The sequence below is a fragment of the Pan paniscus genome, chromosome 10, assembly GCF_029289425.2.
Source record: "Pan paniscus chromosome 10, NHGRI_mPanPan1-v2.0_pri, whole genome shotgun sequence".
NCBI classification, from domain to species: Eukaryota; Metazoa; Chordata; class Mammalia; order Primates; family Hominidae; genus Pan; species Pan paniscus.
The window spans coordinates 12,491,382-12,506,115 of NC_073259.2; the positions used below are offsets into that span (position 1 = coordinate 12,491,382).

The window sequence follows — 14,734 nt, forward strand, 5'->3', positions numbered from 1 at the left end:
CTCGCGGCTTGCCTCGCGCTCCCTCCCTCGCGTCTCCCTCCTGGCCCCTCTCTCCTCCGTTCCTCCGCGCTCCCTCCTTCTCCCTCTTCCTCCCTTCTCCCATCCCCCTCTCCCAGGCTCCCTCCCTTCGCCGTCCGCTTTCCTGTGCGAGTCGCCGGACGCACCGCCCAGCCCGTCCGCAGCCCCGCGCCGGGTCGGGGCCTCGGGCCGGGCCATTTCGGAGGGACCGCGGCTTGGGGGAGGGGCTAGGAGGGGGGAGAGGGAGCCGACTGCCGGGGAACGGGCGGGGGCCGCGGGCGAGGCGGCCGAGGGGCCCGGGATCGCGCGGGTGCGGGCTGCGCTAGGCGGGCGCGGGCGGCGGCGGGTCGGAACCGCGCCGAGGGCCGGGCGGGCCGCGGGGCCGGGCGGCGCGGCGGGGGCGGGCGGCGCGGCCCGGGGCATTCCGGGCGGCCAGGGGGAGGCGGCAAGCCCGGGGAGGTGGGGAGCAGAGCGGGGATCGGGGTTTGCCCCGGGGGCCGGCGGGCGATTGGGGCCAGGCGGGGAAAAGGGGGGATGGGGGCCGCCCTCCGGGGGGGTCGGGGCCGCCGCCGCCGTCGTCGCGGCGGCGACTGAGGCCGCGAAGAGGAGAGGGGGGCGGGGGAGCTGCCGCCGCCGCCCCCCAGAGGCGCCGGAGCCCGGAATCCCGCTCGGAGCCAGCCAGCCGTCCCGAGCTACCAGCAGGTAAGGTCTGCGGCCGCCTGGGCCCCGGGCCCGCGGGGTTCTGTCCCGCCCGGGCTCCGGCCTGCGCCTCCCCACCCCCACCCCTCCCAGTTCCCCCTCCTGCCGCCGCCGCCTCCATTTGTTATTTTCCCAATCCCGTCCCCCCACTGCGGGCTCTGCCTGGCCTGAGGGCCGGGGGCTCAGGGGGTGGGGCCCGCCGAGGAGAGTCGGGGGCCAGGGTTTCGGGAGGATCGGGAAGGTGGGGAAGGAGGGAGGGTCTCCGGAGGAGGCCTGTGGGGCCAGAGGGTATCCGGGACCCGCAGACCCAAAAGAGGAGGAACATCGAGGCCGGGGTTGGCAGAGGAAAACGGGGGATGCTGTGAGTGGGGTTCCGGGCGAAGGCAGAATGGATAGGAGAGATGGCAGCGAGGTGGGGCATGAAGCCTCCAGGAAAAAGCTCCAAAGGCCCAGAACACGGGTTCCGGAGCCTGGGGTTGGGGGCTTTAGGAATAGACGGGAAGTGGGAAACGGGAAAGGGGTGTGGTAGGTGGAAAGAGGGATTGTGGCTGATGAACCTGGGGGAGACGGAGGCTTGGGCAAAGAGAGGTCCATTTTTGAGAAGAGCCGGAGGTTTTCCAGCGTGGAAGAGGGAAGGCCATGTCTTTGTGACGGTTTTCATTCCCCTACTCCAGGTCACCTCTGACCCTGTTTTCCCTATCCCAGACATAGTTATTTCTTGGAGAGGGCACTGGGGCCCAGTAGTGTGGGTTATCCCAAAACTAGTGAGGAGGAAAACAGGAACACAGAAGGGGGAGTTGGGAAGAAAGGGGTTCTGGGAGGATGGAAATGAGAGAATTGAGCAACCTTATAGGCACTCCAGGCAAGTTGCGACCTCCACCCTCCACCCTCCAATTTCCGGAGCGTCCGCTGCCCCTGGAGCTGTGATCTATATAGGGAGGCCTTAGTTACTGCTTTGAGCTCAAAGATCTCCCTTTGTGCATGGGCTTATTTTGACTAGGGTAGGTACCTTCAAGCTCCCTTCCCTGAGGTGCTATAGGAGGGTAGGAGTTGCTTTGGCAACTGGGGTAGGGGGTAGCTGCCAGATGGACACCTGGGATGGTCTCTTGAGGGGCACCTTTTGCCACTGTGTTGCTATGGTAGTGATCCAGTGGGATGTCAGATTGGTTGGGGGGGCTTCGAATGTTTATTGGACCTCAGCCTGTGGCTGTCCTTGGGACTCTGGGCTGGGTTTTGGAGGTTGTTTCTGGATCTGTTGGTGGTTGGGAGTTTCCCCACGGTGTGCACCCTTTCATGTTGTAGTCTGTTGGAACAGGTAGATACGTTCCTTGCAGATCATAGGTGTTTCTCCAGGTCTCTCCACCTGGGCATGATGGGAGGATGAAAACGCTTCTGTTCAGGTTACACCATCTTTTGGCAGTTGGTTCTGACCTCTACCTCCCTTATTATGTTATTTTTTGTAGAGTTGTCTTTTTGCTTCTTTGCACTTTCTTTGATTTTCTAAAACTTGAATTCCTCTTTGAGCCTCCCTTCTTGAGTAACCCTTTTCCTCCTTCCCTCAACTAACCTTTGGCCTTCTTCCCTGACCTTGTAGAAATGGCTGGGCTCCCAGGCCCATCCCAGGTGAGGGTGGCCCAGGACAGAGGGCTGTGAAACAGCTTCATGCAGGGGAAATACTATAGAACAGGAGCCAGGAGACCTGTGTCTAGACCTGGCTGTGCCTCTGTGACCTTGGGCAAGTCACTTCTCTTTGAGCCTGGGCTTCATTGTTAAGATGAAGGGGCTATAGATGAGATGATCTCTGAGGCCTCTCTGAAGGTCCCGGATTCTCAGAAGGCTTAGGCCAGTGCATCTTATCTGCTGGTCTGGGCTGCATTGTTATCTAGGAGTCACTTTGGACTGGTTTGTTAGTCTGGCAGGTCCAGAATGATGTTGGGGGCTGGGCCAATGATCCTGAAATTTAGCCTGCGAGCCCCTCCCAGAGAGCTTGTGACTCCACTGTATTCCTTCTGACATCCCATATTTCTCTCTTAATTTCTTTTCCTGTTCTTACTTAGGGGCTCTCTTTCTAGTTCTCACTTTCCTCCCAACCCAGTCTGGTCTTAATCATTTTCTTTTTAAAGTAAGGTAATGGCAGGGCGCAGTGGCTCACGCCTGTAATCCCAGCACTTTGGGAGGCTGAGGCGGGCGGATCACGAGGTCAGGAGATCGAGACCATCCTGGCTAACACGGTGAAACCCCGTCTCTAGTAAAAATACAAAAAGATTAGCCGGGCGTGGTGGCGGGCGCCTGTAGTCCCAGCTACTCAGGAGGCTGAGGCAGGAGAATGGCGTGAACCCGGGAGGTGGAGCTTGCAGTGAGCCGAGATCGCGGCACGACACTCCAGCCTGGGTGACAGAGTGAGACTCCATCTCAATAAATAAATAAATAAATAAATAAATAAATAAATAAATAAATAAAATAAAGCAAGGTAATGAAGGTGAATGTGCTTAGTATGTGGCCAGATACAGAGTAGGTGCTCTGTAATATTAGTTACAGTGATTGCCTGCTAGGAGTGTAGGCTGGTGCTAAAACATGACCCAGGTCTAGAAAGACACACAATCCACCCCTAACTCCTTTCCTCGTCTGCCACTCCTCATCCCCAGGATTACTTGTTCTTTTATGACTGCTTTTCTCCTTCAAAGCTTCTCATTGCTAGTTTTTATCAGATTTCAGGTGATTAAAAAAGAAGGGCATACTATGATTGCTGTGTTCCTCAGGTACATTCCTGTGTTTCTCTGACCTTTTGGATCCCCTAACCTAACTGACTTGGTGAACAGGTTCTGTGATGGGGAAGGGAGATGGACACCCTTCTCTAGGAGGGCTGGCAAAAATACACCAATCACAAATAGTCATCTTTGTTGTGCTTTTTGTTTAAGATTGTTTTCCTCTTTTGCTATGGTGGGTGTTGTTCTTTGGATTTTTTTTTTTTTGGTTGATAGTATTTTAAAACCAGTCTACATAACAACTAAAAAATGTGGGAAAATAGCTGCAGTTGAAAAAAAAAAAAAAAAAAGGCCGGGCATGGTGGCTCACGCCTGTAATCCCAACACTTTAGGAGGCTGAGGCAGGTGGATCATCTGAGGTCAGGAGTTCGAGACCAGCCTGGTCAACATGGTGAAACTCCGTCTCTACTAAAAATACAAAAATTAGCCAGGTGTGGTGGTGTGCGCTTGTAATCCCAGCTACTTGGGAGGCTGAGGCAGGAGAATCGCTTGAACCTGGGAGGCGGAGGTGGCAGTGAGCTGAGATCATGCCATAGCACCTCCAGCCTGGGGAACAAGAGCGAAAATCCATCTCAAAAAAAAAAAAAAAGAAAAAAAAAAGAAAACTAGTTGGCCGGGCACAGTGGCTCACGCCTGTAATCCCAGCACTTTGGAAGGCCGAGGCAGGCAGATCACCTGAGGTCAGTCGTTCGAGACCACCCTGACTAACATGGTGAAACCCTGTCTCTACTAAAAATACAAAAAATTAGCCGGGCGTGGTGGTGCATGCCTGTAATCCCAGCTATTCAGGAGGCTGAGGCAGGAGAATTGCTTGAACCTGGGAGGCAGAGGTTGCAGTGAGTGAGATCACGCCACTGCACTCCAGCCTGGGCAACAAGAGTGAAACTCTGTCTCAAAAAAAAAAAAAAAAAAAAGACAAGTCTACTGGGCAGAGCGTCAGTTGAAAGTTCAGAAGATAGGCTCTGTCCCAGCAATTTTGTGATTCTAAGTAAATTGTGAAGTTTCCTGGAAAGGTTAGACTCACCCCTTACTGCCTGCATCAGTATGGTTCCGTGGAGGTGAGTGAGAATTACTGTGTTTCTTGGGAAAAAATACACTACAGAATATGGACATGCCGTTTACCTAGCAGGCCTCCAACTCAGAATAGAATAGATGGGTAAGCTTAGTCTGTTCCCACTGGAGCTAGCAGCACTTAATTCAGGAAGAAAGACCTACTGATGTTAGTGGGTTTAAAGGTCAATCACAAGAAAAGCGCACACACATCAGTGGAAAGGAAGAAAACAGTAAGAAAATACCATTTTTGCTCTCAAAAGATCTTACAATCAGTAATTTGGAGGGACTTGACACTTAGCAAGAAATACAAACAAGTGCAAATGAATACAGCTGGCTATAGGGATTTGGATAAAGATAGATACCTGCTGATAGACAGATACGGATGGATTGGCTGTGAGAAACCGTGTAACCCAGTCTACACCAAGTAGGAGGATAGGCTTAAAAACTGGTACATCTGTGTTGTTTGCTCACGGATATTTTGAGTCTTTAATCATTCATGTGAAAACCCTGACTTTTCCTCTAGCCTTAGGGAGCTCAAGTACTAGAGAATGGGTCCTTTATGGGGCTCTCAAAAATGAAGTTCTACAATTTGGGGCTACCTAGGTTTAGTCTTGGGATTGGCAGGGCTGTGTTCCTTTGTATTATAGAATGGGACATTCTTCTTCTACCTACTCTGATGTGAGAAAAGATTCTTTTCATATCTCTGTGACTGATCTAGGCCTTCTGAGAATTCTCCCCAGCAACTTCTGAGGAGAATACAGCAAAGTATAGAAGAAAGAGCATGGGCTTTGAAGTCACTGATGTGGGTTTGATTCTGGCTCTGTCACTGGTTCCTCACTGTGTGAGGTTGGGCTAGTCACAATCACAATCTTTGAGCCTCAGTTCCCTCACCTATATAAAGAGGGTAATAATGCTTACCATTCAGGGTTGGTTGTAAATATTAAATGAAATCATGTATGTGAAGGGCTTGATATAAAGAAGGTATTCAATTAATTTAATACTTCAATGTCATTTCTTTTTTCTTTTTTTTTTTTTTGAGACAGAGTCTTACTCTGTCACCCAGGCTGGAGTGCAGTGGCATGATCTCGGCTCACTGCAACCTCTGCCTCCCAGGTTCAAGTGATTTGCTTGCCTCAGCCTCCTGAGTAGCTGGGATTACAGGCACGTGCCACCACGCCTGGCTGGGTTTCACCATGTTGGCTAGGCTGGTCTTGAACTCCTGACCTTGTGATCCATCCACCTAGGCCTCCCAAAGTGCTGGGATTATAGGCATGAGCCACCATGCCCCGCTCCATTTCTTTATGTTCCTTTGTAAGGCTCCGTGGAATGTGTGTGTTCACAAATATCCTTTAGGGATCATGAAGGGTAAACTGTGTGATCTCCTGGATTGGGGCTTGTAGGTACATCCGAATTTTCTGCCCTCTACAGAGATGAAAGAGATTATACTTTGAGCAGAATCTGCCTCCCTTTTAGATAGCTAAGGTAGCCCATGGGGCATGCCAGCAATGTCTTGTGGTATCTGTACCTCTTGGCCCAAAGGCTTAGGGTTGGGCCGCTTGCTCAGTTCTCTGACAAGCAGAATAGTATTCCTTTGTGACTCTGTTCTCCAAGTTGGAGACTCTGATGGTTTCCTTCTAACAGGTTTCATTGAAAACAGATCCTGCAAAAGTTCCAGGTGCCCACACTGGAAACTTGGAGATCCTGCTTCCCAGACCACAGCTGTGGGGAACTTGGGGTGGAGCAGAGAAGTTTCTGTATTCAGCTGCCCAGGCAGAGGAGAATGGGGTCTCCACAGCCTGAAGAATGAAGACACGACAGAATAAAGACTCGGTGAGTTAAAATGAGAGACATGAAAGATGAGGGGCGGGGCAGGCAAGCTAGGAGGAAGGGTCTAGAGAAGAAGAACAAATAATGTGCACCATAAAGTTAGGTGCAATGTAAAGAACAGTGTTACCTACCTCCTTCCTCCTCCTGTAGATGTCAATGAGGAGTGGACGGAAGAAAGAGGCCCCTGGGCCCCGGGAAGAACTGAGATCGAGGGGCCGGGCCTCCCCTGGAGGGGTCAGCACGTCCAGCAGTGATGGCAAAGCTGAGAAGTCCAGGCAGACAGCCAAGGTATTCTGTCCTCAGGTCCTCCCACAGGATGCCCAAGGCACTGGGGCTGAGGGTGTGTGTGTGTTGTGGGGGGAACTTCCTGTTTGGCAGAGGGTAATGGTGGAGCTCGGGAGGTAGGGAAAAGACAGGAATTTTCTCTTTCTCTCTAACAGAAGGCCCGAGTAGAGGAAGCCTCCACCCCAAAGGTCAACAAGCAGGGTCGGAGTGAGGAGATCTCAGAGAGTGAAAGTGAGGAGACCAATGCACCAAAAAAGACCAAAACTGAGGTGGGAAACCCTTGTCGCCATCCTGACCCATCTTGTGACCATTCTTTTCTCAGACTTCCTTATGCTCACTATTCTTAGCTGGATCTCTCCTGGGACATAAGAGAAAGGCCAGATCATAGTGCTTATGAGAGCAGTTCTGTCTATAATATGCCAGAGAGATTCTTAGAGCTTTGACAGACCACCAGATGACCAGGCAGGGCCAAAGGGGACCAGAAGAGTTGGGGGATTCTAGTCTCTGGGTGAGAAGTCTTAGTCGGAGGAACAAATAAATCTTAAGGAAAATGCAGAAGTGGTCTTTCTTTTTTATTGTTTTTGTTTGTTTGTTTTTGAGACAGTTTCGCTCTGTCACCCAGGCTGGAGTACAGTGGCACAATCTCAGCTCATTGCAACCTCCGCCTCCTGGGTTCAAACAATTGTGCCTCAGCCTCCCGAGTGGCTGGGATTATAGGCATGAGCCACCATGCCCGGCTGATTTTTGTATTTTTGGTAGAGACAGTGTTTCACCATGTTGGCCAGGCTGGTTTGGAACTCCTGGCATCAAGTGATCCGCCCGCTTCAGCTTCCCAAAGTGCTGGGATTACAGGTGTAAGCCTCTGTGCCCAGCCAGAAGTGGTATAAAAACCAAGGGCCTGGGGGATGGAGGATGGTTAAAGTGGTGGTTATGAGATGGTGGAAGACAGGGAGTTGGAGTCAGCTGTGGGTAGAGACAAGGTGCTTGAGATGGATCCTTGAGGAAGGAATAGGGTTTTACAGGCGGGAAACAAGACTGGCTGCTAGGGAGCAGCCAAGAATGTGAGGAAAGTGAGAAATCCCCAGATGGTAAGAGGTGGGCTTGAGCAAGAGTACTCACCACATCACAGTACAACAGTGTGCTGTGAGGGGAAATGATTTTATGCAAGAGAGGCCCCAAATCTCAGGGAAGCAGAAAAGGAAAAGAGAAAAAATGAGTCTTCCCTTTTCTACAGCAGGAACTCCCTCGGCCACAGTCTCCCTCCGATCTGGATAGCTTGGACGGGCGGAGCCTTAATGATGATGGCAGCAGCGACCCTAGGGATATCGACCAGGACAACCGAAGCACGTCCCCCAGTATCTACAGCCCTGGAAGTGTGGAGAATGACTCCGACTCATCTTCTGGCCTGTCCCAGGGCCCAGCCCGCCCCTACCACCCACCTCCACTCTTTCCTCCTTCCCCTCAACCGCCAGACAGCACCCCTCGACAGCCAGAGGCTAGCTTTGAACCCCATCCTTCTGTGACACCCACTGGATATCATGCTCCCATGGAGCCCCCCACATCTCGAATGTTCCAGGCTCCTCCTGGGGCCCCTCCCCCTCACCCACAGCTCTATCCTGGGGGCACTGGTGGAGTTTTGTCTGGACCCCCAATGGGTCCCAAGGGGGGAGGGGCTGCCTCATCAGTGGGGGGCCCTAATGGGGGTAAGCAGCACCCCCCACCCACTACTCCCATTTCAGTATCAAGCTCTGGGGCTAGTGGTGCTCCCCCAACAAAGCCGCCTACCACTCCAGTGGGTGGTGGGAACCTACCTTCTGCTCCACCACCAGCCAACTTCCCCCATGTGACACCGAACCTGCCTCCCCCACCTGCCCTGAGACCCCTCAACAATGCATCAGCCTCTCCCCCTGGCCTGGGGGCCCAACCACTACCTGGTCATCTGCCCTCTCCCCACGCCATGGGACAGGGTATGGGTGGACTTCCTCCTGGCCCAGAGAAGGGCCCAACTCTGGCTCCTTCACCCCACTCTCTGCCTCCTGCTTCCTCTTCTGCCCCAGCGCCCCCCATGAGGTTTCCTTATTCATCCTCTAGTAGTAGCTCTGCAGCTGCCTCCTCTTCCAGTTCTTCCTCCTCTTCCTCTGCCTCCCCCTTCCCAGCTTCCCAGGCATTGCCCAGCTACCCCCACTCTTTCCCTCCCCCAACAAGCCTCTCTGTCTCCAATCAGCCCCCCAAGTATACTCAGCCTTCTCTCCCATCCCAGGCTGTGTGGAGCCAGGGTCCCCCACCGCCTCCTCCCTATGGCCGCCTCTTAGCCAACAGCAATGCCCATCCAGGCCCCTTCCCTCCCTCTACTGGGGCCCAGTCCACCGCCCACCCACCAGTCTCAACACATCACCATCACCACCAGCAGCAGCAACAGCAGCAGCAGCAGCAGCAGCAGCAGCAGCAGCAGCAGCAGCAGCAGCAGCAGCATCACGGAAACTCTGGGCCCCCTCCTCCTGGAGCATTTCCCCACCCACTGGAGGGCGGTAGCTCCCACCACGCACACCCTTACGCCATGTCTCCCTCCCTGGGGTCTCTGAGGCCCTACCCACCAGGGCCAGCACACCTGCCCCCACCTCACAGCCAGGTGTCCTACAGCCAAGCAGGCCCCAATGGCCCTCCAGTCTCTTCCTCTTCCAACTCTTCCTCTTCCACTTCTCAAGGGTCCTACCCATGTTCACACCCCTCCCCTTCCCAGGGCCCTCAAGGGGCGCCCTACCCTTTCCCACCGGTGCCTACGGTCACCACCTCTTCGGCTACCCTTTCCACGGTCATTGCCACCGTGGCTTCCTCGCCAGCAGGCTACAAAACGGCCTCCCCACCTGGGCCCCCACCGTACGGAAAGAGAGCCCCGTCCCCGGGGGCCTACAAGACAGCCACCCCACCCGGATACAAACCCGGGTCGCCTCCCTCCTTCCGAACGGGGACCCCACCGGGCTATCGAGGAACCTCGCCACCTGCAGGCCCAGGGACCTTCAAGCCGGGCTCGCCCACCGTGGGACCTGGGCCCCTGCCACCTGCGGGGCCCTCAGGCCTGCCATCGCTGCCACCACCACCTGCGGCCCCTGCCTCAGGGCCGCCCCTGAGCGCCACGCAGATCAAACAGGAGCCGGCTGAGGAGTATGAGACCCCCGAGAGCCCGGTGCCCCCAGCCCGCAGCCCCTCGCCCCCTCCCAAGGTGGTAGATGTACCCAGCCATGCCAGTCAGTCTGCCAGGTGAGCGGCCAGGTGGGGCGGAGGTGGGCCTGGAAAGGGGACGACGACAAGGCGGCGACGAGAGAGGGAGTAGCAGGGAGGGGCCTTGCGCTGGTGTAGTGTTTTAGAAAAGCACGCCCCTCTCCTCCGTCCAGGCCTAGTGGCCAGTGAGGCCCGCAGCAGCTCACAGCCTGCAGGGGTGGTTTTGAGGCGGGGGCTACAAGCACTCGCCGGGGCCGCGGCGCTGCGGGCTCCATCGGGCAGCTCGCACCGCCTGAGCGCCCGCTGCTTCCACGCCCGGCAGGTTCAACAAACACCTGGATCGCGGCTTCAACTCGTGCGCGCGCAGCGACCTGTACTTCGTGCCACTGGAGGGCTCCAAGCTGGCCAAGAAGCGGGCCGACCTGGTGGAGAAGGTGCGGCGCGAGGCCGAGCAGCGCGCGCGCGAAGAAAAGGAGCGCGAGCGCGAGCGGGAACGCGAGAAAGAGCGCGAGCGCGAGAAGGAGCGCGAGCTTGAACGCAGCGTGGTGAGTGCGACACTGCCTGCGCCACCGCCTTCTTTCCCTCTTTCCTTCCTTCCCCCTGCGCTGCGCTACGCTGCGGGGCTGTGGCTGGGTGGGCGGGCGAGTCACGTCGCCACCTGTCGGAGGGGAGGTACCACTGCAGCCCAGGAAATGGAGCCCAAAAGGTTTTCAGCGAGAGCCATCTGCATTCCTGGGTTGGGAAAAGGCATGCTCAGATGGGACTACCTGTGGATCCCAAGAAGGGCAAATATTCGGGAGCGGGGGCCGCAGTTAAGTTCCAGGTGGGCAGAGTTTCAATGAGTTGAGGCATTTTGGCATTCGGCTGTCGAAACAAATGGGCAGCTTGAAACCAGCCACCTCTTTTCATAACTGCCGCTTTGACTCCACTTTTCCCTGTATCCCACAGAAGTTGGCTCAGGAGGGCCGTGCTCCGGTGGAATGCCCATCTCTGGGCCCAGTGCCCCATCGCCCTCCATTTGAACCGGGCAGTGCGGTGGCTACAGTGCCCCCCTACCTGGGTCCTGACACTCCAGCCTTGCGCACTCTCAGTGAATATGCCCGGCCTCATGTCATGTCTCCTGGCAATCGCAACCATCCATTCTACGTGCCCCTGGGGGCAGTGGACCCGGGGCTCCTGGGTTACAATGTCCCGGCCCTGTACAGCAGTGATCCAGCTGCCCGGGAGAGGGAACGGGAAGCCCGTGAACGAGACCTCCGTGACCGCCTCAAGCCTGGCTTTGAGGTGAAGCCTAGTGAGCTGGAACCCCTACATGGGGTCCCTGGGCCGGGCTTGGATCCCTTTCCCCGACATGGGGGCCTGGCTCTGCAGCCTGGCCCACCTGGCCTGCACCCTTTCCCCTTTCATCCGAGCCTGGGGCCCCTGGAGCGAGAACGTCTAGCGCTGGCAGCTGGGCCAGCCCTACGGCCTGACATGTCCTATGCTGAGCGGCTGGCAGCTGAGAGGCAGCACGCAGAAAGGGTGGCGGCCCTGGGCAATGACCCACTGGCCCGGCTGCAGATGCTCAATGTGACTCCCCATCACCACCAGCACTCCCACATCCACTCGCACCTGCACCTGCACCAGCAAGATGCTATCCATGCAGGTGAGACCCCTCCTTCCTTGCCCTGGCCCTTTGGGGCCACCTTCCCCCTATCATGACTGGGCTCTTTCGTTCCTATGGCCAAGACTTTCCTCCCCTGGCCTGGCATGAACCTTTCCTGAGATTGCTGCCCTGAACTTTGCCTCCCTGACGTTCTCTCAGCCGTGTCTTCTCATGGCCTTCACTGGCCACAAAGCCTGTATGCCCCACAGCCCAGTTCTCTCCATAGTCTAGTATCCTACCCATGACAGAGGCCCACACGGGAGCTTTTGAAGGACACTTTTCTATTCTCACAGCCCCATTCTCCTAAGCCCTTCACAAACCTGTCTTCTTATTTATTTTTTTGAGACATGGTCTGGCTCTGCCACCCAGGCTGGAGTGTAGTGGCGCAATCACAGCTCACTGCAGCCTCGACTTCCCGGTCTCAAGTGATCCTCCTACCTCAGCCTCTGGAGTAGCTGGGATTACAGGCGTGTGTCACCATACCTGGCTAATTTTTGTATTTTTGGTAGAGATGGGGTTTCGCCATGTTGGCCATGGCTGGTCTCAAATTCCTGAGCTCAAAGCGATCCACCCACCTCGGCCTCCCAAAGTCCTGAGATTACAGACGTGAGCCACCGTGCCCAACCCACAAACCTATCTTCTGATTTCTCTGGATTCAACTCATTTTTTGCCATTTTCTCCTTTTCTCCCTCTGCGAGGTCTTTCATGTTTTTCCCCATCTCTAGATCTGTAACTTTCTAGAAAGGGCCCTGTAGCTTTGGGTTTGGGTGTCATAGGCGATAATGAGCTTTACTTACTATCCTTTCACCATTTTTTTGTTTTTGAGACGGAGTCTCGCCCTGTCACCAAGCTGGAGTGCAGTGGCGCGATCTCGGCTTACTGCAACCTCCGCCTCTGGGGTTCAAGTGATTCTTCTGCCTCAGCAGGCACTGCCTGCCCGAGTAGCTGGGACTGCAGGCGTGTGCCACCAAGTACAGCTAATTTTTGTATTTTTAGTAGACACGGGGTTTCACCATGTTGGCCAGGATAGTCTTGATCTCTTGACCTTGTGATCCACCCGCCTTGGCCTCCCAAAGTGCTGGAATTACAAGCGTGAGCCACCGCACCCGGCTTCCTTTTTTTCTTTTGGCCAGACTGGAGTGCAGTGGCGCGATCTCGGCTCACTGCAGCTTCCACCTCCCAGGTTCAAGCGATTCTCCTGCCTCAGCCTCCCGAGGAGCTGGGACTATAGGCGTGTGCCACCCTGCCTGGCTAATTTTTTTGTATTTTTCGTAGAAACAGGGTTTCACCGTCTTGGCCAGGCTGGTCTTGAACTCCTGACCTCAAGTGAGCTGCCTGCCTCAGCCTCCCAAAGTGCTGAGATTATAGGCTTGAGCCACTGCGCCCGGCCTCTTCTTGTCTTATTTTCTAAACTTCTATCATCTTCCACCTCCTTCACGCAGTCTACCTCTCTCTGTCCTTCCCCTCAGACCCTTCTGATGACTGTAATCTCCTGTCCTGTGTCATCCATATGTCCCTCCTCCAGTAGGGCTCAGCCTGTCCACCCCTGCCAGGACTCTAGTTCTTCCACTCTGCCTTTGTTCCACTTTGGACCTCCTTGTGTTTGTCCGACTCAGTTCCCAGGCTTGGATCCCTTCACCCAAATGCATGGTTTGCCCTAAACCTGCCTTCTGGTGACACCTTCCTCTTCTCTGCCCTCCAGCCTCTGCCTCGGTGCACCCTCTCATTGACCCCCTGGCCTCAGGGTCTCACCTTACCCGGATCCCCTACCCAGCTGGAACTCTCCCTAACCCCCTGCTTCCTCACCCTCTGCACGAGAACGAAGTTCTTCGTCACCAGCTCTTTGGTAAGGATGGAAGTTGGGGTAGGCAGCTCCAATGAGAAAAGGGCAGAAAGGAGGTATTTGGGTGGGGGGATGGGCCTAGTTGGGCTTGGGGAGGGATGAGGAGGTGCCTAGAGGAGCTGGGCATGGGAATAGGAGAGCTGAAGCTCTGCCCAAGAGAAGCACGAGTTTTAGTGTCAGCCTAAGAGGTTCGAATCCCAATTCCACTCTACCACTGGCAACTTACAGAACTGGCTGTGTTACCTGACTTTTTAGTTCATTACCTTTGTATGTAAAGGAGCTGGCTATCCCCTGGTCCAGAGCAGGTACTTGTTATCCATTGGTCACGTGCCCCTTGCCCTTCCTGCTCACAGCTGCCCCTTACCGGGACCTGCCGGCCTCCCTTTCTGCCCCGATGTCAGCAGCTCATCAGCTGCAGGCCATGCACGCACAGTCAGCTGAGCTGCAGCGCTTGGCGCTGGAACAGCAGCAGTGGCTGCATGCCCATCACCCGCTGCACAGTGTGCCGCTGCCTGCCCAGGAGGACTACTACAGGTACCCTAGGGTGCCCCAGCCCAGGGGACATGGGCTCAGCGAGCCTGGGAGGAGCTGTGGGCATGGTACGGCTGGGCACTGTGCTCCTGGGGGAGGGAACCCCTCCTCTCCCAACCCCTTCGGTAAGAGGGGGCAAGGTCAGAGTTGGTCTCAAGTCTGTTACCTCTCTGCTATGCACTGCCCCTTCCCTAGTCACCTGAAGAAGGAAAGCGACAAGCCACTGTAGAACCTGCGATCAAGAGAGCACCATGGCTCCTACATTGGACCTTGGAGCACCCCCACCCTCCCCCCACCGCGCCCTTGGCCTGCCACCCAGAGCCAAGAGGGTGCTGCTCAGTTGCAGGGCCTCCGCAGCTGGACAGAGAGTGGGGGAGGGAAGGACAGACAGAAGGCCAAGGCCCGGTGTGGTGTGCAGAGGTGGGGAGGTGGCGAGGATGGGGACAGAAAGCGCACAGAATCTTGGACCAGGTCTTCTTCCTTGTCCCCCCTGCTTTTCTCCTCCCCCATGCCCAACCCCTGTGGCCGCCGCCCCTCCCCTGCCCCGTTGGTGTGATTATTTCATCTGTTAGATGTGGCTGTTTTGCGTAGCATCGTGTGCCACCCCTGCCCCTCCCCGATCCCTGTGTGCGCGCCCCCTCTGCAATGTATGCCCCTTGCCCCTTCCCCACATTAATAATTTATATATATAAATATCTATATGACGCTCTTAAAAAAACATCCCAACCAAACCAACCAAACAAAAACATCCTCACAACTCCCCAGGAACGTGGCTGTGACTGTTCTTTGCGGGATATGGGGGTGAGGCTGGGTCTCAGTGCAGAGGTGCTTAGAGAGAACTGCAGCCAG

At 55.5% G+C, this 14,734-nt stretch overlaps 1 protein-coding gene across 8 annotated transcripts; it reads left to right on the forward strand.

The window, feature by feature from the left end:
- The first annotated feature begins 293 nt into the window (after positions 1–293).
- Positions 294–14,653, forward strand: ATN1 (atrophin 1). Of its 8 annotated transcripts, none has more exons than XM_034935253.3 (10): positions 294–720; positions 6,177–6,365; positions 6,513–6,650; positions 6,803–6,916; positions 7,882–9,905; positions 10,189–10,411; positions 10,815–11,511; positions 13,214–13,357; positions 13,708–13,888; positions 14,081–14,653. In XM_034935253.3, exons 2-10 carry the CDS (start codon positions 6,339–6,341, stop codon positions 14,112–14,114), a joined length of 3,582 nt encoding a protein of 1,193 aa, XP_034791144.1. In that variant the 5' UTR covers positions 294–720; positions 6,177–6,338; the 3' UTR covers positions 14,115–14,653. The 8 variants fall into 8 exon arrangements, with proteins under 8 accessions (XP_034791144.1, XP_034791146.1, XP_034791145.1 ...); XM_034935255.3 differs by having other exon boundaries at positions 7,885–9,905; XM_034935254.3 differs by having other exon boundaries at positions 6,193–6,365.
- Positions 14,654–14,734: the final 81 nt, after the last annotated feature.

Coding starts and splice junctions, on each gene's coding strand:
- ATN1 (XM_063593339.1), top strand. CDS start 6,339: ATGAAGACACGACAGAATAAAGACTCG. Junction 6,366..6,512: donor CACGACAGAATAAAGACTCG/GTGAGTTAAAAT, acceptor CTCCTCCTGTAG/ATGTCAATGAGGAGTGGACG. Junction 10,412..10,814: donor GCGAGCTTGAACGCAGCGTG/GTGAGTGCGACA, acceptor TGTATCCCACAG/AAGTTGGCTCAGGAGGGCCG.